Genomic DNA, 24,007 nt, shown 5'->3' with positions numbered 1-24,007 from the left:
GAAAAGCAACGGGTAAAGCAGATATGTAAGCACTTACCCTTGTATCTCTCCCCACTCCAACTAAGAATCTTAGCTTCTTCAAGGCCGTCACAAACTAAAGCATTTCCAACAGCATATAAGATAGCCTTCTCCAATGCTAGATCAAACGTGTTATTGTTAAGAAAAACAATGCAATTCGTTAATCAATAGATCCACAAGTTCTACACTAAACGGGCATACAAAGAGACATCTGCAATTATACTTAAAAAAACATACTTTGAGTATGTGTTCGCATATGAAAATGAGAAAATCTATACATGACTCTGAGACATGGATCTGTTGAAATAACTTTTAGCGTATGTGTGTGTAAGAATATGTGGACATCCTTAGAGCCACTAACGCAGGGTCATTTAAGAAGGATATTGAATTACATCAAAAATCAGCTTTGCAGTTCCACCCAATGTGCGTAACTTCTCAATCACTGGCTTTACACGGACTGACTGTACAGGTATAAATGTCTGAGGGGGAAGCCGGTGATCCTTCAAGTACTGAAATATGCAAAAAAAATGCATTTTTATCATACTAACATTCACAATTTTCAAAATAAACATTGAAAAATATGATGGCGAACTAAAAACATAATCTAAGAAACAATCTAAGTAACATACTGAAATTTTAAAACAAGAACACTCCACACCTCCAGTAAAAGAGCAAAGAAAACTTGCAGTGTTAACAAATTATCATGTGTGACTCACTATGCAATGAAATTGACCTTCTTCCATCCCTAACATTCACTTGACATAGACAAAAAGCTTAAAATAAGGGCAAACTGAAACAGTAATGTAATGAGAAAAATGGAACCAATCTACTCGATGCAGTAGCAACCCTGCTGACTCCAATGGCCAAGGAGGTATCATTATTTTTAAGGTATGTCCACATCGATTAGGTGTTCATTCATGTTCATGTCCTGGTCAAATGGTTCAGGATAAAAAAATTTCATAGGTAAATGGGTCAGGATATTATGGCTAGTTCTAACTAAATGGGCAGGAAGGGTAAAAACAAAACAAACATCGTTAAAGGATGCAGTAGGTAAAGGAAAACCTAAGTGCATAGCACTTAGTAGTCACTACTTACTATTGCTAGAGTTCAGACAGGAATCACTAATGGTACAAGCACGCAATTCACCTAAGAAGCGAATAAGAATAATCATGATGATTATTTTCAATTTGACAGAGAAAGTAATGCAGGACCAAGAATATCTAAACCATTATGGACGAGCAAAGAGATAAAGCTTACAGCCCCATATCACTAAATTAATTTGTCAGAATGTGACATAAAGAGCCCATCTACAAGTGAAGGGGTAGAAGGCTAAGTGCAAACAGCAATGTCATCTAAAAGTGAAAAGATAGTGTTATAGAAACTTAGGGCCTGTTTGGATACCTCAGATTTTGTATTTGGATTTGGAATTGAGTTTTGAATACAAAATGAATAGATCCGCCAGCTCATGTTGAGGGAGACGAGAGAGAAGGGGGGTACTTCCTACTGGAGAGGAGAGGTTGATGAGGAAAGAGGGTGAAGGAAACTGCCTGATTTGTGGATTTCCAATTACTTATTTCCACAGCATATTTGGAAATCTGATTTTTTCACTGTCAGTCACTGATTTGGAAATCCAAGGATTTGATCCGGATCCAAATCACAATGCAAAATGGGCTGCAAATGTGAGAAATTCAAATCAAAATCTTCTCGGCATCCAAACGGACCCTTATTGTATTTTAATATTCCAAAGATTTTTTGTTGATAACAACAAATCAAGACCAATGTGGTAAATCAATTCAAAGCTCAACTCTGTAAAAAAATTGCCGGATTTTGTCTATCATTTGGCTTCATTAAGCAAAAATAGTTATACAAGTGGATATGCTTTCCAAAGCTACTTGAATGCTTAAGTTCCATCAGTGTTGCATGGATTCAGATTCATGTGTAGGGATCCGACACTGATTCGAGGTGTCAGATTCGCAAAGTTCAAAAAGTAGGATTCGTGAATTCAGTAATTTTTATTAAATAAAATAAAAAATCAAAATTTTAAATTATATATATATATATATATATATATATATATATATATATATATATATATTAGGAATGATAGATGCAAGGGCCCTCTTTATGCAAGGGCTAAAGAAGGGCCCTTGAATAGATCCCCATCATTAAGTGCAACCAAATTCAGTTTCTCAACCAATTTTTAAAATGACGTGGATCTATTCAAGGGCCCTTCTCCGGCCCTTGCATCTCTCTCTCTCTCTCTCTCTCTCTCTCTCTCTCTCTCTCTCTCTCTCTCTCTCTCTCTATATATATATATATATATATATATATATATATATATATATATATATTCATGAAAATTTTGAGCGTGGAGGGGCGAGGCGTTAGGGTTTTTATTAAAAGAGGATGACTTGTGCTTATATTAAAAAAATTAAGAAAATATGTTTAAATAAAAAATATACAAGATTCCCATTTTAAAAGAGACAACCATGGGCCGGATTAGGATTCATACAGGACACGGCTGCAACAAGTATCCCCGGCTGTCCCACACGAATCCATGTCTGATTCGTGTGTCGAAGCGGATTCAGCATAGAGGGGTGAATAGTTCAAAGCATGCACATATCTTCTCACAAAATATTATACATAATGATTATGGTAACAATTCAGAAATTGAAGAAGTAAAATTACAAAATTAATCTAAGCACATGGTCAATACCTTAATGCATTCCTTTCCTGTATTTTCATCATCAACGACTATAGCATCCATGAATCTACCCATGGCAACAGTAACGGCAAGATTAAACTTCTTTTGAGTAGGCCTACAAAGATCGGTCATGCGACCATGGACTCCTGAAAACAGGCGTTTGAGGTTCTCAACTGCTTCAGACAACCGGGCATCTCGTTCACTTTCATGTTTATCAGCCTTCAACTCACGTAACTGGGTTTCTATTTCGCCAATCTTTGCCTTCAAATTATCATACTTTGTCCTGTATGAAAGGCAATGATGTTTTGAGTTACTGAGACATTAAGCAATGTTATACGAATCACATCCAACGATGTGGACTCAAAGCAACAATAGTGGGCAAATTCCTATACCAACCATTACATGAGGTGCTAACTTGTAGATAAACAAAAATTATACCTACGATAAATCAACCAACCTCGATTTCCGGTGTTTATCTTGCATCTCCCTCAGTTCTTTTCTCACTCGAGAGAGCTCCTGGTTATATTTCATAAGTGCATCATGAATTTTTTTCGATCTTGTTTGCATTTGTTCGTCCTGTGATTCCAGCTCCTGTTCCCGGTTAATCAACTGCTGAAGATTTTCTTCCAAATTTTTTTCAGCTTCAACATCAGAAAGTTGCTGCCTGTCATGGACGTCTTTCTCGTCTCTCAGTTTTGCAGTTTTTGTCCCAGCCTCCTCCTTTCTGCAATGTGAAATTCCAGACAGTTTTGAGGATTTATATGCATGGAAATTAATGCTTTAGAAAAATACTAATAGATTATATTAGATGATATGTACGGATGAAAGAATTCACGCTTGCATGTGGATAAACACAAACGCACGCGCGCGCGCGCGCACACACACAGAGGAGATACCCTCTAAGATGGGCATTATTTTCGTTAAGAAAAACAACCATGTAGGCATGGACCCACTGCCAAGTGCACAGTGAATTGGTCCATGTATATTGTTGGCCATCAAAAGTCTGATCTATTGTCCTTGATCCCGTTTTAAAGAGATGATTATGGACCTTCGGTCAAAAATGATGAAAAAGACGTCCTAAGATGTTTTTAAGCTTTTGACTTTTTGCACGTCTCAATCTTGCAAATGAGATCTTCATTTGGCATCAGACCTAGATCTCTCAGGTCCCCTGTAAAGGGCTATCAAAACAACGGCCCCGATCGTCAAGCACATATGCCACATGCGCATTGGATCATATCCGGCGAAACATGAGGATTCACTTACAAACGTGTTGGTTGGAGAGATGGGATTTGTTTGATTGCCATTGCCGGCTGCCCCTTCATTAAATTCGTGCACTATGGGCCCCGACAGTGAGAAGTTGTATGTGGTGAAAATCTCATCTACGGTTCTGTAGAGTGACAGCAAGGGTGACTTATCTTTCAACTTTTCCGTTAAAGTCTGCCCATAATCAGACTGCTTGTCTCCTTGTAGTTGGATCTCCAAGTTTTTGGAAGAGCTTATATATATATATATATATATATATATATATATATATATATATATATATATATATATATATACACTAGTAAAAAACCCCGTGCGATGCGGGGGCCGACAAAGAACTGTAAGGACCAGATCATAGGTTGATCCAAACCGTCCATGTGATAGCACACAACATAAATAGGTTGTGCCCCAAAAATCATTTCCATAGGCTGATCCTAGCCCTCCAATCTATAGAGGTTTCCATAATATGTTGTTCCTCTTAAATTGGATGGTTAAGATCACGCTATAGATTTTTTATTAAAAAAGCATAAAGGAGGGGGGTAAGATTGAAATTATGTGGCTTTATAGGTTGATCCAAACCGTCCATGTGATGGAACACAACATCAATCGGCTGTGCCCGTAAAATCATTTCCATAGGTTGATCCTAGCCCTCCAATCGATATAGGCTGATCCTAGCCCTCCAATCGATAGAGGTTTGCATAATTGATGTTGCTCTTCAGGTGCCTGAAATCCGTCAATATTTTGCAAGTGTCCTGCATGAGTAATATAAAGTAGTTCTTTCGTCATTGTTATATGTCTCTACCTCTTCTTGGTAGTTTTTTTCCGTAATTGTCATAGACCCTGTGTCGGTACTTTGCGGATGTAGATTACGATTTTACCCTCACATGGATAGCATGTACAAATATGTGGGGAGGGTAAATGGACAATAATTCTCCATTTTCTCTTCTGCTATAAAGTGTGTATATATATATATATATATATATATATATATATATATATATATATATATATATATAAAGAGATAGATAGATTGATAGATGTATCTGTGTGCGTGCTGAATATATACAAATATATATGTATATTATATATACACACAATATATATGCACACACACACACACGCACGCACGCACACACACACACACGCACGCACGCACACACACACACACATATATATATATATATATATAGAGAGAGAGAGAGTAGAATGGCTTGGGCATCAAAACTTAAGCTGGGTTTTGGAGGCTTGAAAACATCATTTTGTAGATCACTAAAGTATGGAATTGTCCCCTAATATGCTCACATCACTCAGACGGCGACTTGACAGAACTGATACATATCCAATGAGATTGGGAGATTTCACCAAGGAAATACTAAAATGGGGTTTTAGGGGTCTCTTTTCTTTGCAAACTTACGGAGATAAACAGGGAGGCTGCTTAGCCATCCAAGGACGGATTAGTTAGATTGTCTATAGCATCAAAATATCAGATTCAATTGTAATTTTCAGATGAGGCAACTGAGCCTTACCTTCTGGATCTTGTGGTCTTGTATGTTTCGTTAGTTTAAAACATTACTTCATAAAATTTTGCTGCCAAACAAAACTACAACAAACTTATAACAGAGCACCAAAAGAGATGCTTGAAAATTGGAGAACCAACACTGCAACTGCGCCACAAATATCATTCTCAGGAATTTCTCAGCAATGGAGAATCTCATGATATATATATATATATATATATATATATATATATATATATATATATATATATATATATATATTCAGGCTTATACAGGGAAAAACGATAAAAACAAAATTATTTAAAAATATATAGAAGTAAATAAATTAAGAAAAAATAAAAAATATCATGATATTATCGCGATAAACGAAAATTATCGCTATATTTTTTAAAATTCTTGGAATTATATAGCGATTGTGTCGTTTTAGCAAAATGATAAAATCGCTATATTTTGAAAATCTCGGAGATATTTGTGACATAGCACTTCAAGTACAAAGGGAAATCAGGTTGTTGACTTGAAAACCATGGTGTTAATTCCTATAATGGCCAGAACATAAAGCACTTACATCCTATGATACTCCTTAAGCTGACTGTCAGCAAGTTGAAGTTTTCCAACTCCATCCTGGCCTTGCTCATTTAGCTCACGCATAGCTTCAGTAACGTCGTGCAAGTCCTTCTGTAACTTCTCAATTTCTTTTTTGTGCTTCCTTTGGTCGTCTTTTTTTTTCTCAAGTTCTTTCTTGCAACTTTTGACTTTTGAATTAATTCGAGACATTTTCTCCTTTAGCTTCAGAAGATCTGGTTGCTGAAAAATAAGAATACACCACAAAAGAGGATCTAAAAACTTTTATTCCTTCAGACCATTTGTAAAGAAACAAGTATACAGATGCCATTTGAAATTTTGAATTACAACATGGACAAATGGTTAGGTTATGAAGAAGCCAAGTGACAATCTTAGAATAAATCACCACATAATATTTGAAGCATAGAAAGAATAGTTCAATAAAAATTTCTACGCAGCAACTGTATTTCACTATTGGTCCATGACATGGAACTGTATTTCACTATTGGTCCATGATATGGAACCAAAAGGCCAACTGACTAAAATGCCCACCTGCACCCCAAAACCACAGTGTAGAAGCCAAACTTCCACGGAAGTGTTTGAGTTTGGATTGATCTGAATTTTAAATGTAAAATACAAAAAAAAATACAATTCTTAAAAATCAAAAGAATGTAGAACAACGGCATTTTTTTCAAGCAACAAGATATAAAATGTATTTTGAAATTTTGAAATACATTCACTCTCGGACTGTCCATAAACCCATTCTTCTGTTTTGGCTCAAACGAATAAAACCAAAACATGTATGTTGTTAACAAGGGTAGTTAAATCATGTATTTATACAATTCCAGGCTTTAAAAGTATGAGAAAGTTTATACAAACACAATATTCTGTATACTTACAAAAGCAAGTTTGTCCTTAGTGGCTCTAATATATAAAACTAATACAAGGAAAAAAAGAACAAAAGCAGAATTCCCTGGCCAGCCAGAAAAATGCCGTAATCATAATCTTCATTCCACAATATAGGAAACAAATGGACATTTGTAAAATCCAGCTTATAAAGTCAAAAATCTGCGTAACTTCAAGAAACAACCTCATATTATCCATTTAGAAACTGCCCTTCTACCACTGGTGACATCACTATTCTGTCGGGACCAATCTTCTACCATATCGGTAGAAATCAATTTACTAGCATATGCACCACTTCCTAAGAGACATTCAGTAGATATAATGACAAAACAGCAGCAATCAAAAAATAAAGATACCGAGAACTTCTTGGTTTCCAGTTGTTCCAAACCCTGAACCTAGCACTCCATGAGCACTTAGTAGAGGTATTATCGGTATTATGTAGGGAAAATAGTGTACTTTTGTCATGACAAACAATTATTTGTGTTGTTGAACATATGACGGGTGAAGGACGTGTGTTAGGGACATCCCTAAACCACGCAATTCTTCCTAGCACTCTCAAAGAAAAGTGATCCTCAAAATAGCACCAGTACAAATACAAATTTTCCTAGCAACTGTAACAAAAACTTTGGAAGATAGATAGTATCAGCACAAATATAGAAGTAAAAGGTATCATATCCTGAGAAAGCATTGGAGAGACTAACCTTCTTGTCGAGTTCGATCTTTTTTCTAGCAATCTTCTTTTCTCGTTGCATCATCTCTTTCAAATACCCAGCTTGTTCTTTCTTCTTGGCACTTGCTTCTAGTTCAAACCTCTCCTGTGCATTTAAATCATCTTGAAGACCTTTATTTTCAACCTCAAGGTCATCCTCCATCTTTCTCATATCCTTTTCAATGTTTAACATTTGCCACAAAAAGTGTTCTTTCTTCAAAGATTTCTGCATATGAACAAGATGATCATAATCCATACGTGACAACAGAAAAATGTAAGAACTCCAAACACAAAGGTTGCATTCAGTTGTTAGGTAGAATTGGGTCGAAATCAATGCAACCTTACACAGAACGCCACCGCCCACATTCCTACTAAGTGTGAAATACAGCCAGAAGAATTTTGGGACAGGAAATCATGACTCCATGAAAGAATTCTATTAAATACAAATCCCATATGCAAGGCAGTTATAGTTTTACGCCAGATCGTGATTTTCAGGCATCGAAATGGTATGAGAAGGATACTGAGAAAAACATTTACTAAGATAGTTGAGCCCATCAATCCACAAATCTATTATATAGTGATAGAAGAAAGCTGCTAAGTTTAACAATAAAACTTTATTAAATGTATCACCATTAAAAGGATTGAAACTTAAGAACTAAGGGTGTCAATTTTGGCTCGGGCTCGGAAGCTCGCTCGAGCTCGGCTCGAGCTCGGCTCGAATCCTTAACGAGCCGAGCTGAGCCGGCTTGCTAGGCTCGTTAAGCTTAACGAGCCGAGCCCGAATTAGGCCAGGCTCGGCTCGGCTCGGCTCGTTAAGAAAAACAGTCATATATAAATATAATACAGTAGCAGCTGAGGCATAATCATGACTTTTTTCAGTAATTGTCATAACTTCGTACCGTTTGGTTGTATTTTTTTGGTAATTGTCATAATTTCCTACCCTTTTTTGGTAATTTTTCATTTAAAACTATATACATTCAGATATTTTACTTTTTCGTAATGATGACTTTTTTTTTTATTATTTCGCTTTTGCTAGCAACCTATGCTACCCACCTTGGCATGTGCGAATCTCGCACCCTTGATAATCCAAGCCGTCCATTTGATACGTATATTCCAGAATATAACCCAAGCTCGATAGGCTCGCGAGCCTAGCCGAGCCTGACCGAGCCGAGCCAAGCCTGGTTCGAGCCCGAGCCGAGCCTGGCCAAGCTCGGCTCGTTTACACCCCTATTAAGAACAAAAGATCTGTCCGACAAACTAGGCATTTAAGCTATGATATGTGGACACGGACACGGAGTGTCGAACACAGCAAACTCTCAAAATTTAGAAACGGGGACATGGCTAAAATAGAAAGTACATATAATCATGTTTTGTGGATATAGATTTGTGTTCTGGGTTTCGATAAGGATATGAGGTATCTGACATGGAATCCCCTAAAAATCTAGAAATAGTGGCACACTCATACACGTACATACATACAAAGATACATACAAAGTTATTGACACTTCTAGCAGTACACTTAGAAGTGTCTAAAGGAGTGTCGACACATGCGGACACCGGTGTCGTGTCGGACACAACACGACACGTGTGTCGGCAATAAATTCAAAGTGTCCACCAAATCATAGCATTTAAGGCACAGCACATACAGCTTGGAATATATTAAGATATAATGAAGACAAGTAGACAACTGAGTTTCAATTTCCAAAAGACAGTGACCACTACAAATATTAAGCAAACTAATGTCCACTTCACTCTTGAATGATTTGAATTCATTGTCCTAAAACTATTCCATTACAAACCAAAGAGAACCGCAAGAAATGAACATCAATTATCTCTTTATTAGAAAAGGAAATACGAACCTCAATGAGAGAATGCAATTTGAGAAATATTAAATTGATGAGAAAATGCTTCTAAAAGACCTTACAGCAGAACCAATTCATAAAAGAATATGAACCTCAATGTGAGGATGCAATTTGAGAAATATTAAATTGATGAGAAAAAGCTTCTAAAAGGCCTCAAAGAAGAACCAATTGATATGGCAGAAAGAAGGGCTTCAACAATAAACATAAGTGATATTCTTAAGAATATGTCGTTCTAATGTTAGTTTTCAGGAATACCGATCGATGTTTCAAGCCAAGATATTACAAGCCAACCTGAAAGAAAATAGCAAAAAAAAAAAACTCAAGAATACCAATTCATCTTGCAAGTTACAATGTTTTTCAGCCTCTTCTTTCTGTTGTTTCTTCTGCTTTCTCTCCATGACCACCGTCTTTTTTTTCTGATAAATAAGTGTTGATTTCTCTTCAGCCCTAGATTTTTGTTCCTCCAGATCCTCATAATCTTTCTTAAGGTCATCAGACCCAGATATCTGCTCAAGAAGTGCAGTAAGTTCCTTTGGATTCTTCGAGGCAATCGATTCCACATCGCCCTACAGTACAAAGCTTGTAACATGTGAGCTCTAAATATTACAATTCAACGTGCTAGCTACAACAACACAAGCTTATTTAAAGGCACAGATATTAAAAAAAAAGCTGCCAAGGTGTAGCCTTGTACAATGGAAATGCAAAATAATCCTTCTGATTATAAACTTTCCAGACTGGCGTACCATGCAGTAAGGTCTAGTAAAAACAAAGATGGGCCACTCAAGCAAAAGGAATATAAATTAGAAAAAAAAAAAAAATTCAAATGATTAGATGAGTACAGTCATCGTTCAATTTAACTACGTTTTTACCATTCAAGTTCAAGCTTTCAAGCACTTGACTAACTTGGAAACAGAAAAAAGAAAAGGCTCGGACATCATCTGCATGAACAAAGTGTAAATGATACATGGCATAGTTGGTATCATGCATGGTTTCGTGTGTAGGTACTTAAGTACTTTCCAGGTTACATCAAAAATCAATATGCAATAGAAGGAAGCACCACATCCTACTTCTCTGTAGTCATACTTCTCAAATATAGGTTTCAGATTTTAAATCTCCATGTTGTCATCACTGTTTAAGACTCCCCGAATTCAATGACTCATTAGAATCAACTCAGTTTTACCATGGGCGAGTTCTTGTCCAAAACCAAGTTTTTAAATACTGACCCATCTTCTCCTTCATCCTTGGTTCCTCAAGCCAGGCCAATTCAAGGCGGAAAGGGATAGGGTTCCAAGACTCTAATCTTGGGTCCAACCATGGTTTCAAATTTCGGTTTCAGAATGCGTTTCGGTCCTCACCGAAACCGAATTTTCGTCCGAAATTTCTTTCGAAATCCGACGAAATCTAATAAACTAATATTTATACCCTACAAAATTTCCTGAAATTTCAAATTTTCAGTAATTTCGCCTGAAATTTCGGGGAAATATTAAATAATAAATAAATTCCAGAGTTTTTACCGAAATTCCTTAAATTTCGTAAATTTTGGTAAAATTCCTTAAATTTTGGCGTGTACATGATCCGATCTAAATGCAAGTGATAAGCCAATAAGCTAATAAGACAGCCATGTAGAAATAAAATCCAAGGTCGCCGCCAAACATCACCCTCCAAATCATCAGCGGCAGGAAATTTTGTTTTTTTTATTTTGTTAGATTAATGGAGAGATTGGAGATGCTGTGGGTATTTCGTCATTTCAAAAGGTAAGCCACCCTGAAAATCCGCTGAAAGCAGGGGTGTCAAATATATCACTTCCCTAAATAATTAATAAAAATCACGATTTTTGGGTGAAATACCTTAAGTTTCAGATGAAATTTGGGGATAAGCAGAAATAAACGATCGTTTCGGGAATGTGTGATTTCGATTTCAGTCTCAACTGAAACCCAAAATTTCGCACCGAAATTTAAAACCATGGGTCCAACAACAGAGGGCAGTGATCTGAAACCGAATAGGATAGAGCTGACTGGTATACTTAGGCAAATTATCCAACCACAATCGACATATTAGGAATCTATCTATTCTACTCTTGCTTTCATTTCTCCACCAAGTAAACCGAGCACCACTTAATGGTAGACGCACCAATTCATGTCTCACAAAAAGTCAGAAAAAGGCCTGCATATCCTGGCCGATTCTCCTACATCCTACCCTTTGCTCTGAACAACTAATTTCATTGAAATCCCCTCATATGCACCATTTCTTTTCTTTTAAATGATAGCCATTATATTGATAAAGGGCCGAGATGGTCAAGGAACAAAGAAGAGAAAAAGGCAAGGCAAAAACAAAAACAAAGATACAAGAATTAAGGAGGGAGAGAGTCGTAAAGAGCGAGAGCGTCCTTAGACACTCCATCTCTCGCAAGACGATTAGCCATACGATTAGCGGAGCTCCAAACATGAGAGAAAGACCATGAAAAGCAAGCGATCCAATCGAACATCTCATCAAAAGGGGAATCAAACCGCCAGGGAGGGTTTTGGGCTTTATTAAGCCACCTAATAACATTCTTAGAATCTCCTTCTACAATCACATTAACCACGCGGTCTCTGGCTAGCAACTTCAATCCATGATGGACCGCTTTCACTTCCGCTTCCGTTGCATAGGCAATTCCGATGGGGGGCGGCAAAGGACCACACCACCTCTCTATGAGAATTTCTTAAAAGACCACCAATGCCTATCAGACCCACGTTGGCAAAGCTAGAGCCGTCAAAATTAAATTTCACAAAATTCGGCGCCGAAGAGGACCACTCCTGGGATATTTTGATCCTTTTAGTCGCCGAAACACAAATAATTCTCCATCCTTCCCAAAGATCATAAGCCGAGACAAATCTGAAAGAAGGTAGGATCCTTACCCACGAAATCGCAAGGGCAAGAACTCTTATGAATGAAAAAAATCATGGTTGCAAGGGATCCCTTTAAAAGCTCTAGCATTCCTTTCTTTCCATATACCCAGATAGTGGCTAGGAAAGACACATTCCAAAGGATTTTGCCTTTTTTCTTCCGTGGGACTAAATCCATCTTCGGAATAGATACACCAACTTTTCAGGGAAGACCCATGACATGCCGAATCCGCCAAGCAATTTGCCCCCACACTACTCTAGCAACACTACAATGAATAAGGAGATGATCCGTTGTTTCACCCGCCTTAATACATAAGGCACAATGGTCAATGGAAAGCATCTTTCTTTTAATACATAAGGCGCAATGGTCAATGATAAGCATCTTTCTTTTAGGAAGTCGACCGTTTAAATCCTATCCCTAAGGGCCGCCCACCCAAAGGTACAAACGCAAGGGACCGCTTGGATTGACCACACTCTAGTGACATTGGAGGATGTAGGCAAGCCACTAGGTTGAAGTAGTAGGATTTAACCGAGAAGTCACCAGATGAATTCCAGATCCATACCCTTTTGTCTTTCCCGTCCTGCTTAATGTAACCTTCTTCTAATAAGGCTAACAAGCTGGCAATGGACTCCAACTCCCTGTCAAAGAAATTCCTTCTAAACTCGGATTTCCAAATGACATCAGATTCTCTTTTCACCATGACATCCTTCACAAAACACTCCTTACTTAAAGTCATACAAACGAATTTGAAAACAACACCTTCAAAGGTCTATTTGTGCTCCATTTATCCAACCAAAAGCAAATTTTGTCACAATCGTAAACTTTGAATCCGGTTCCCTCTGCGAAAATATGGTTAAAACTCATAATCACTCTCCACAAAGTCAACCCAGGAGGGCTAAACTTATCCTCTGAGCTCCAGTGACACGGGGATGACCCATATTTGCCATCTATGACCACCCAAAGATGAGCCCTTTCCTCTCCATATCTCCAAAGCCACTTATCTAACAGGGCGATATTCATTCCTTTCGCTCTCCTAATGCCAAGCCCTCCAAATTTGATAGAAGTGCAGACATCTTCCCACTTAACCAAGGGGATCCCCTCCTTATCATTGCTACCACCCCAAAGAAACCTACGCTGGATCTGCTCAATTCTCTTTGAGACACTCGAGGGGCATTTGAACACGGACATTTGATAGATGTGCAAGTTGGCAAGAACGGATTTAATGAGCATGATTCTCCCTCCTGGATACTAAATTTCTTTTCCATGTGTCCAGCCTTCTTTCCACCCTCTACAATTTGATCCAAACTGACCCTTTTCGGAATTCAAGCCCCAAGGGGAAGGCCCAAATAAGAAGAAGGGAAAAAGTCTACCTTGCAACCAATAATACCCGTCAGGCCAAGAACTCTCTCCTCCTCCATGTGTGTACACCAAATACTCTGGATTTACTGAAGTTGGATCTTTGCCCAGTAATCGCCTCATAGCTTCTGCGAGCTGCTATCAAGTGAAGCACTTTAGAGGCATCAAGAGAACTAAAAAGTAATGTGTCGTCAGCAAATTGGAGCTGCGAAACTTCAACCTCATTTGGTCCAATCTTGAAGCCTTCTATCATTCCACAAGATTTGCCTTTCTCGATGAGACAATTGAGGGTCTCAACTACTATAACAAATAGGAAAGTGGGGATAGAGGGTCTCCTTGCCTGAGCCCCCTCGATGAAGTCCCTCCCGAGGATGATACAAGAGATCATGAGGCTACTCTTAATGGAGACCAGAACCATGATTAGGATGATAGAAGAGATCATGAGGCTACTCTTAATGGAGACCAGAGCCACGATACACTCATTATCCATAGGGTAATGATGTCTCCTAGAGCGCCAAGTCCAGAGCGATGGTTGCGACGTTACATTTTCCACACTACATGTATATCGGGAGGAAAACTTTGCACCATCATTGTTGATAGTGGAAGTACGGAGAATCTAGTCCCCCAGTTGATGGTCAATAGGCTTAAATTGAAGACGGATAAACTTCAACAACCATATAAAATCGCATGGCTTAAGGGAGGAGCCGAAGTGCCCGTCACATCCCGATGTCTTGTGAACGTTTCCATTAGAAACGTTTACAAAGACGCAGTTTGGTGCGATGTGGCTCCTTTAGAGGTGTGTCATATTTTGCTAGGTCGCCCTTGGCAGTATGATCGTAAGACCATCCATGACGGAGAGCGGAATACATACTCCTTCATAAAAGACGGCACTCACATCACGTTGAATCCTGTAAAGAATCCACCCAAGGCGTCTAGGAATGTGTCAGTACCACATGAGCCAATCAGAGAGAGTGCTTTACCCAAAGGAAAAGAGTTGGCACTATTCCTATCACGATCTAGCTTCAAGGACGCTTGTAAAGAAGCGAATACGGTCTTCGTCCTCGTAGCGAAAGAAGAGTTAGATAGTTCACCTATCCCACCTAAGATGTAGCCATTATTGGAAGAGTTTCGTGATTTAGTTCCTGAGGATTTACCCGATGGACTCCCTCCATTGCGCGACATTCAGCATTGTATCGATCTTGTCCAGGGCTCGAGTTTACCTCATTTACCTCATTATCGTATGAGCCCTACTGAGTATGAGGAGTTGCATTGACAGGTCTTAGACTTGTTGAAGAGGGGTTACATTAAAGAGAACATGAGTCCATGTAAGGTTCTCGCCCTTCTAAACTCCCAAGAAAGATGGGACGTGGAGGATGTGCATAGATAGTCGCGCCATCAACAAGATAATTGTCAAGATAACTGTCAAGTATAGATTTCCCATACCTAGACTCAATAACATGTTAGAAATGTTGAGTGGTGCGCGTACATTCTCTAAGATCGATCTTAAGAGCGGATATCATCAGATTTGCATACGGTCTAGCGACGAGTGGAAGACTGCCTTTAAGACTCGTGAGGGTCAATATGAGTGGTTGGTCATGCCATTTGGTTTATCTAACGCACTAAGTACATTCATGTGTGTGATGAACCGGGTGTTACGACCCTCTATAGGGAAGTTCGTCGTCAATTATTTCGATGATAACCTCATTTACAGCAGGGACCCCAGCGAGCATGTTTCCCATGTGCGTCAAGTCTTTCATGTCTTGAGGGAAAACAAGTTCGCGAATCTCAAGAAGTGTGTCTTCTCGACTGATAGTTTAACCTTCTCGGGATATATTCGATCCCATTAAAATCGAGGCCATAAGGAGTTGGCCAGTGCCGGCATCAATTAGTGACGTGCGACGATTCCATGGGCTTGCATCTTTCTATCTGCGATTTTTCGCAACTTTAGTTCCGTAATCGCGCCAGTCAAAGAGTGCCTGAAGCGAGGTGTATTACAGTGGACTTATGAAGCTGATCGGAGTTTTAACCTCATAAAGACCAAAATGACGAGTGTTCCCATCTTAGCACTCCCAGATTTCAACAAGGTCTTTGAGGTTCATTGTGATGCCTCCTAGGTAGGTAATGGAGTTGTCCTTAGTCAAGAGGGACACCCAATTGCCTTCTTTAGCGAGAAGCTAAGCGATGCGAGGTTGAGGTACTCGACGTATGACGTCGAATTTTATGCCATCGTCCAAGCTCTCAAACATTGGGGGCAATACCTCATCTAGTGAGAGTTCGTGCTTAATTCTGACCATGAAGCATTGCGCTACATCAATTCCTAGCGTACTTTAAATAAGCGCCACGCTAAATGGGTCACTTTTCTTCAAGAATACACATTCAAACTTAGGCACAAAGCAGGGGTTCAGAATCGTACAGCAGATGCCTTGAGTAGGAGGTCTGATCTGCTTGTGACCTTGAGACCAGTAGTTGTCTCATTTGACTCCCTTAAGGACCAGTATTCGACCGATCCATTCTTTGGTTCTATTTAGGAGTCATGCCAGTCGACAAGTGCAGATCCTAGTTCAACATTTGTTATCCATGAGGGATTCTTATTTAGAGGTACTAGCTTATGCATTCCTGAGGAATCTTTATGCGAGAACCTCATTCAAGAGCTTCACAGTGGAGGCTTAGCGAGTCATTTTGGGCAGACGAAGACCTTCGCTCTCGCTCTGGTTGAGCAAAGGTACTTTTGCCCTAGGTTAAAATGCGATGTGATTCGTTATGTACGTCAGTGCAGGACGTGTCAGTCTTTTAAAGGTCAGGCCCATAATACATGCTTATACTCTCCTCTGCCCATTCCTAGTAGACCTTAGGAGGATGTTAGTATGGATTTTGTTATAGGTTTTACCTCGGACTACTAGGAAGTTCGATTATGTCTTTGTTGTAGTCGATTAGTTCTCCAAAATGTCACATTTCATTCCATGTCAGAAGACATCCGATGCGAGTCATGTAGTAGGTCTATTCTTTAGGGAGGTTGTTCATCTGCATGGAGTCCCTAGGTCATTCACATCAGATAGAGATACTAGGTTTTTGAGTCATTTTTGGAGAACTTTATGGAGCATAACGGGGACCAAACTTCAGTTCAGTAGTGCATACCATCCCCAGATAGATGGGCAAACAGAAATGGTTAATCGCAGCTTAAGGAATTTATCGAGATGTTTAGCTGGCGAAAGACCCCGTCAATGGGACTTGATTCTACCTCAAGCTGAATTTGCATATAACAGTTCCACTAGTAGGACCATAGGTAGGTCATCCTTTGAGACCATTTACGGTCATCCCATTCCCCACTTACTTGACCGTACCCCCATACCATATCCTGGATGCAGCGGTGCTGAAGCCAAGGATCTTGCCCAGCACATATAAGAGATACATCGAGAGGTGTTGGAGCGGTTGCGTGCAAGCACTGAGAGATACAAAGCAGCAGCAGATCAGAACCGTAGAGATCAGACATTCAGTGTGGGAGATTGGGTGACGGCTTACTTTCGTCGGCAAGGCTTTCAGTTGGAGCCTACGGCAAGTTGAAGAGGATGAAGTATGGGCCTCATTGGATCCTCAAGAGGCTGGGTCCTAATGCTTATTTATTGGACCTCCCTGAGGATATTGGGAACTTCTCCCGTCTTCAACGTTGCCGATCTGTATCAGTTTTATGGAGACCCGCTAGAGTATACACCAGTTGATGTCAGTGCGTTACCATTTCGTGTGACTACTTCTTCAGAGGATCAAATCGAGGATATTATGGATATCAGGACGACGGATACTCGCCGCGGATCCAATCGACGATATCTTGTTCGTTAGAGACGTCATACGTTGACAGATTGCACTTGGATTGATAAGCCAGAGCTACGCATACTTCGTGAGGACTTCTTTCAACGAGTTGCAGATATCTACTCGAAGGAGTCGAGTTCTTCTCAGCCGGGGAGAACTTGACGTGATCCGAACCGTCGGATCATTCGGATATTTCAATTTATAATCGCATTTATCTTAATTATTTTTTTGGATTGTTAGACTCATTTACATTCATTTTTATGTACCTAAGATGTGGGGATGTCCACATCATCTAGGGCCCACCATTGCACACACCACTTACCCTTGTTTATTTTTGTTTAGTTGCTTATTCCTATTATGCCCTTATTGTCTTTTGTTCTTCTTTGGGCCAGGCAGTCTTTTGACCATCCATTAAGTAGCTAGCAAAGAGGGCCCACTAAAGGAGATATTATAAAGAGAGAGCTACATGGGGAGAAGCCCTAGAATTGACGTTTTGAAAGAAATTCAAGAAAGAAGCCATCGGCTCCCCCTCCTCTCCCTCACGCCTTGGGCGTGCGCACATCCCTCTCTCTCTCTCTCTCTCTCTCTCTCTCTCTCTCTCTCTCTCTCCCCCTATTTTTTCTCTTTTTCCCCTACTTTCTCTTACTCTCTTTCACTCTCTATTTCTTTCGCACCCTTGCTAATCTCTCTCTATCTCACCCCTTATTTTCTACCTATTCCTCCTTTAATCTCCTTACCTAGCCATCTTTTCTTGGAATCCTCCACTTCTTTATTCTCTTTTCCTCGCATCTTCTCCCTATTCTTTTTCTCGCACCCTCTTACCTTTTCCCTATTCTCTTTCTCGCACCCTCATACCTTCTCTAATTCTCTCGAACCATCTACAATCTCCTCCCTACTTCTCTTTTCTCCTTCAAATTCTTATTTTTGGGGACGACGCTGCTGCTTGGACATATGGATTGCACCCAAAAGCTTCTCCCCCATTCTCTTGGCCTCTTCGCTAGCAAGATTTCAAGTGAAAGGACTGTTGTGTTCAAACCAATAAGATTTTTCCATACTTCCAGCTCTTTTCTTGGTCTTTTTATTACTTAGAAATCTCTAGAAATCTTACTGGTAGATTACCCTAGAATTTTTAAGCCTTTTGTCACCTTTTAGTAATTTTAGGGGCTCCCCCATTCTCTTGGCCTCTTCGCTAGCAAGATTTCAAGTGAAAGGACTGTTGTGTTCAAACCAGTAAGATTTTTCCAAACTTCCAGCTCTTTTCTTGGTCTTTTTATTACTTAGAAATCTCTAGAAATCTTACTGGTAGATTACCCTAGCATTTTTAAGCCTTTTGTCATCTTTTAGTAATTTTAGGGGCCCTAGATCATTATTTTACTTCATGGACAGTAGTTAAACAGTGAATAAATTCAATTATTCGAGCCTCATAATTCCTCTTTTTCTGTTACTTAGGCTGTTATTTGAATTATTGCTTAGATTAGAACATTTTCCATTAGCGGGTTCTCTTTAAAGCTAATTTATATAAATCTTTATACTTATATTAATCAATTGTTGCTTGCCTATTTATTTTGGGTTTGGATACAACTATGCGAATGTGAATTTTCGATTCCATTGAGCTCATAAAGTTCCTGTAAGAAGTAGCGAGCCTCCGGGTTTGCACCGGGCCCAAAACAGCTCACTTTCATTCTCATCTCTAAGAACACCACCGACACTTGTTGGCGCTAAATTTCCCATGTTGGATCGTCAAATTTTTTTAATTTTTTTTAATGGTATTGAATTCGTCAAATTAAGCTTCAATTGACTAGAACCAGAAGGATCTCACACAAGAGAGGGAGTATCAACTTGTTCACTACTAGCACAAATCTCTCTCCAACAATGCCAAAAGGTCATAGGCAGAAATGATCCCCACCCTGGAGATGGTCAAGGCAATCATCTTAGTATACAACTCAACTCAATTCAACTAAGCCTTTGTCCCAAACTAGTTGGGGTCGGCTAACGAATCCTTTAGAAAATTTTCATGAAGAAGGTGAAAGGATCTACCCGACTCAAATTGACTAAGTCTACTCCTGACACTAGTTGGGTTCGTCTGCATGGATCATTTTCTTCCATCCTATTCAGGGTCATGTTCTTTGTTATGTTCCTAGCCCTCAAGTCTTTTCCTCACTGTTTCTACCCAAGTTGTTTCGGTCTGCCCCTGACTCTTTTTACTCTATCAACTTGGCACGAGTCACTTTTTCTCACTGGAGTATCAAAAGGCCTACGTTGGATATGCCAAAACCATCTTAAGCGGTGCTCTCTCATCTTCTCCTCAATTGGTGCCACCCCCACCTTTTTACGGATATCTTCAATTCTAATTCGATCTAACCTTGTGTGGCCGCACATCCATCTAAGCATTTGCATCTCCGCTATCACTCATCTTTTCTTTTTTTTGAAAGATGAAAATTTGGACCATTTCTCGATTTGTGTGTGTCATCCTTGCGCAGGGGCGATGGTAATCTTCTCTGTATTGTTTCAATTTTATCGGATGTCTCCAAAGAGACCGCTACACTCATCTTATGCACATGCTGCTTCTTGGTGGCCAAACATTCTGAGCCGTACAGCATGGCTGGCCTCACAGCCATCTTATAAAACTTTCCCTCCAACTTGGTAGGTATTTTACGATCGCACAGAACTCCTGAAACATGCTTACACTTCAACCAACCTGCTATTATTCCATGGTTAACATCCTCTTCAATCTCTCCTTCCTTATGTAGGATTGAACCAAGATAGCGAAAGATATCCCTCTTAGGTACCTCCTGTCTAGTCATATTTACCACATCGTCACCCCGCCTCCTTACATTACTAAAGTTGCACTCCATATACTATGTCTCAGTCCTACTCAATCTAAAACCTCTGGATTCCAAAGTAGTTCTCCATAGTATAAATGAAATGTGGCAATCACCTTAGTACATCTTTCAAAAAAAGGGAAATCACCTTAGTATAAATGAAATGTGAGCCCTTAACCTTATCTTCTTCTTTTTTTTGAAAGGTAACAAATTTATTCCATAGAAGAAAGAAAATACATAGGGGACCAGAGGTCCCTTAACCTGATCTCTAAAAACCCAAGCAATTCCTTTACTTACATAGAACCCAAATAATTGCTAGAAGGACCACTTCCATAGAATCTTCACTTTCTTCCGCCGAGGAGCAAAGAACCGGCACCCCAAATCCAAAAGATTCACAAGTCTATACGAAAAAACCAAGACATTTTGAATCTCATGAGGACTCTGCACCATACATCTCTAGCCAGTCTACAATGAAGGAGGAAATGATACACGACATCACCTGACTCCACGCATCGGTCACAGTGGTCAATAATAAACAGTTGCAACAATGGTCCACTGTGAGAATTTTGTCAAGAAAGGCGATCCAACCAAACCCGCACACCCTAGGAGGAGCAGGAATGCTCCAAACTCCGTCTAGAAGCAAGGAAACAAGATTATAAACGATGTGATGGTAGAATGATTTGACAGTGAAAATCCCTGAGGATCTCCATGTCCAAACCCTCTGGCCTTTGCCAGTAAATCTTTTGGATGTAGCAGGGCTCTAACATCTCCAAAAAATGAGCTACTCGATCTAGTTCTATGTCAAAAAAAATTGCGTCTGAATTTTCCATTTCATGAGATACTTCCCTCCACCCACTGAAAAGTGAAAAATCTTTTAAGGAAAACGTCATTATCTAAAGTCACAACAAAGAGGTCGGGAACACTACCATCAAAGAGGCCTAGTCCCACCACTTATCAACCCAAAACTTTATCCTACCACCTGAATAGACTCTACATCTAATCCCCTCATTGAACTTATGTTTTAGCCTCAAGATATCCCTCCAAATCGCCAGGCCACTAGATCTATACCAGGTTGTCGTCAGATCTATACGTCCAAATCGCCGCCTAGATCTATACCAAGCTGTCGTCAGATCTATACCTCCAAATCGCCACACCTTTGCGATGACATGATGATCCAATATTTCAATTCTATGCACCATTGCAAGATCTCTTCTCAACTCAACTAAGCCTTTGTCCCAGACTAGTTGCGGTCGGCTAATGAATTCTTTAGAAAATTTTCTTGAAGAAGGTGAAAAGGATCTACCCAACTCAAATTGACCAAGTCTAATCTTGACACTAGTTGGGTTCGTCTACATGGATCATTTTCTTCCATTCTCTCCTATCCAAAGTCAAGTTCTCTGTTATGTTCCTATTGCAAGATCTATTCGAATATGAAAATTATAATTATAGCGTTATGGATATTCTATAAGGACTCTAAATTAACCTATGACCCTCTTTAATTTGCAACTCTGCAAAATTCAAATTTTTATCAGCTGATTGCATTTTTGTGTATCTCACTTGAGTGCTAGATCATGTTTCTACACCTCTATCTTGCACTAAGTACATAAAAGTAAATTAAAAGCGGTGAAACACTCTAGGCCTTTTAACTTCGCATACCCATAAAACATCCTTATTAATGAAAGCATTCAAAAGAGACAAGTTATAAATGAAAACATAAAGAATCAATACAAAGAACAGATAATAATAGTAAATTACCTGAAAAACAAGGAAATTCCGTGCCTTGACGAGAATACCTAGAGACTTCAATTTACTGTTGTATTCGTCCCATGTCACAACCTTTCCATCAATCCTATACTCGCTGCCTCCGGAACCAGTGATCGTCCTCATGAACTGAAGGTCTGATCCATTCCCCATCTGATAAACAAGCCGAACGAACGCCTTTCTCCCCCTCTGCTCTTTCTCCCTGTCATCAAATGCATAGATCAGATCCTTTAGCTGTGCACCGCGCAATTGAACGGAACGGACCCCAAGGACGAAGCTTATAGCGTCCATGAGATTGGATTTTCCCGCGCCATTTGGGCCTATGATGGCTGTAAAATCATAGAATGGGCCAATTACTTGGTGGCCTTTGTAGGATTTGAAGTTCTCTAGCTCTAATCGGAGGATCTTCCCCGGAGAGATTAGGGACGGCATTGTAGAAAAACCCTAGGGAATATTCTAGGGTTTTGAACGTTCTAGGGTTTTTGAATTAGGGTTTTCGAAGAGCTTATGAAGGACGGCACTGTGGAAAAACCATACGGAAGGTTTTAGGGTTTCGAAGGTTCTAGGGTTTTTTGGACTGCGGTTTTTGGAGAATTTTGAAAACTGGGGTTCTCAATTTTTCGTGGCTGGGGAGTTCGGAGAGAACGAAAGTAGGGTTTAATCTGGAGGGGTTTAGGGCGGAGCAATTGGAGAGGTTGATTGTAGGGTTTTCATGGCTGTTTTGATGGGATTTCTGTAGAGTTTTGGAGCTTGGGTTTAGGGGTTAGAAAATGAAAATTCGGGGCTGAATTAGAAGAAAAAAAAAGGCTGTTAAATTCGGGACGAGAAGTTGGAAGGGGAATACGGGATGCAAATGAAATGGGCACCATACATAACAAACGCAGCGTACCAAACACGCTTTTTGTATCATAGGAGTTTTTATTTCATAAGGAGTGTGGCCTTCACTATGGCTCTGTTCACTTCTTTTCCCCGGAAAGGAAAGGAAAAGGATTTCATTTTCCTTTCCTTTCCAGGTGACATGGCAGAAAGGAAAGGAATGAAGAAGAAAATGCTTCGTTATCTCAAGTACCAGGGAAAAAGCCAATTTTCACGTCATTTTTAGCCTTTAAATAAGAATTTTCACATCTGATAATAGTTTTCCCTGAAAAAGAAGTGAACACAAAAATTCTGTCTTGTCAAGGTCTTGTCAGGGAAAATAAAGGCTGGGAAAAGAAGTGAATAGAGCCAATGAAAAATATTTTTGGGTGCAACCTGTTGACGTTATAGCCCAGTAAATGGAGGGTTTGGATCATCCTATGCAGTGGGTCGTATGGTAATTGAAAAATACTAGAATATACGGCCACACATCATATAAAAAGTCGTTTTATACTCACTGTTGAGATCGGATCAAGCACGGGATCATTGGAAATTGATCCTTACAAGCAACAAGGAGTAAAAAGATGGGAGAAATGGAAAATATATATATATATATATATATATAGAGAGAGAGAGAGAGAGAGAGAGAGAGAGATAATCCCCAGCCTACTATTCCCATTTCACAGTAAAAGATGGAGATAAAAGAGACTCTCAAAAGAGAATAAATTCTCTACAAATTTCATTTCATCCAAAAACTAAGTAAATGAGAGACTACGGGGCTTTATATACTAGCCCATCACAATAGAAAATGATTAAACTACCCATAGTAAGAACAACAATCATTAAGGAGATATGAAACTACAAATTGATCAAAAGGATATCACTAAAAGGAAAAATGACAGATAAGGACTCCCACTAAACACAAAATGCATTATCCCAAGCTAATGCAGTCCAGTCAAAAGCTGATGCACTGGGGGATGCTC

General features: G+C 39.4%; 1 protein-coding gene and 1 non-coding gene across 2 annotated transcripts in view; both read right to left on the bottom strand.

Moving 5' to 3' along the window:
• Positions 1-23,057, bottom strand: part of LOC143858408 (structural maintenance of chromosomes protein 1-like) — a 58,286-nt gene extending 35,229 nt beyond the window's left edge. The window contains exons 1-8 of the mRNA XM_077369062.1: positions 22,164-23,057; positions 9,870-10,106; positions 7,671-7,904; positions 6,068-6,306; positions 3,180-3,446; positions 2,735-3,005; positions 403-527; positions 38-147 (exon numbers count right to left, since the gene is read on the bottom strand). Of these exons, the coding sequence (XP_077225177.1) occupies positions 38-147; positions 403-527; positions 2,735-3,005; positions 3,180-3,446; positions 6,068-6,306; positions 7,671-7,904; positions 9,870-10,106; positions 22,164-22,601 (1,921 nt within the window). The 5' untranslated portion in view covers positions 22,602-23,057. The remainder of the gene's footprint in view (positions 1-37; positions 148-402; positions 528-2,734; positions 3,006-3,179; positions 3,447-6,067; positions 6,307-7,670; positions 7,905-9,869; positions 10,107-22,163) is intronic.
• On the bottom strand, positions 20,021-20,123 carry LOC143858857 (U6 spliceosomal RNA). The gene has a single exon (XR_013239055.1). It is a non-coding gene; the product is annotated as a U6 spliceosomal RNA (small nuclear RNA).
• Positions 23,058-24,007: the final 950 nt, after the last annotated feature.

Source organism: Tasmannia lanceolata, unplaced genomic scaffold, assembly GCF_043159265.1.
Source record: "Tasmannia lanceolata isolate RefF3 unplaced genomic scaffold, GAP_Taslan_0.1 ptg000026l, whole genome shotgun sequence".
Taxonomy (NCBI): domain Eukaryota; kingdom Viridiplantae; phylum Streptophyta; class Magnoliopsida; order Canellales; family Winteraceae; genus Tasmannia; species Tasmannia lanceolata.
The sequence above is the reverse complement of the archived record's forward strand: the minus strand, read 5'-3'. Positions and strand labels throughout refer to the sequence as shown.